Source organism: Salminus brasiliensis, chromosome 7, assembly GCF_030463535.1.
Source record: "Salminus brasiliensis chromosome 7, fSalBra1.hap2, whole genome shotgun sequence".
Classification (NCBI taxonomy): Eukaryota; Metazoa; Chordata; class Actinopteri; order Characiformes; family Bryconidae; genus Salminus; species Salminus brasiliensis.
Window position 1 is genome coordinate 1617548 of NC_132884.1, and position 584 is coordinate 1618131.

Below are 584 nucleotides of genomic sequence, written 5' to 3' on the forward strand. Positions count from 1 at the left end.
CAAAAAGTCAATGACATAAACAAATCAAAGAGTTCTAACAGTTTAATTTGTGATGTCATAATGCCACGAGATCATCTAAGAGTTCTGATTGATTTATTTGTGATGTCATAATTCCGCTAGCATATTTAAGAGAGCTAAATGTTTTGTTGTGATGTCATAACGCCACGGGATCATCTAAGAAGTTCGGGGCGTTTCATTGTGACGTCATAACGCCGCTAGTATAAGTTCTAAAATTAGTATCAGGGCTCTTGCTGACATCAGCACCTTTATGACATCATAATGAAACCATAAAGCCGACTGCGTGCGTCCATAAGTGTAAGGGTCCTACACTGACCACTGACGAGGGGCTAGAGGACGACCACTGTAGCTATATAGTGAAGAGGGGTGGAGATAAGCGCGCGCCCACTGTGTTGAACTGAAGCTGAACATCTGCCCAACATCTGCTCAACACTAACGCTCCACAGACAAACCCCCAAAACCAGCAAGAGAGCCGCGACGCAAACCTCTCCCACCGCCGCTGCACCAGCTCCTCGCCTCGGTTCATAGAAGCCTCGGAGTCCCGCTGAACTCGGCGTTCCCCTCTT

The 584-nt window shown here is 46.9% G+C and overlaps 1 protein-coding gene across 2 annotated transcripts in view; it reads right to left on the bottom strand.

Annotated features, from left to right (window-relative positions):
• LOC140559307 (endonuclease V-like) overlaps positions 1 to 584 on the bottom strand; it is a 35262-nt gene extending 34678 nt beyond the window's left edge. For both annotated transcript variants that reach the window (XM_072682785.1, XM_072682784.1), the window contains exon 1: positions 504 to 584. In XM_072682785.1, coding sequence (XP_072538886.1) covers positions 504 to 544 — 41 coding nt within the window. In that variant the 5' untranslated portion in view covers positions 545 to 584. The remainder of the gene's footprint in view (positions 1 to 503) is intronic.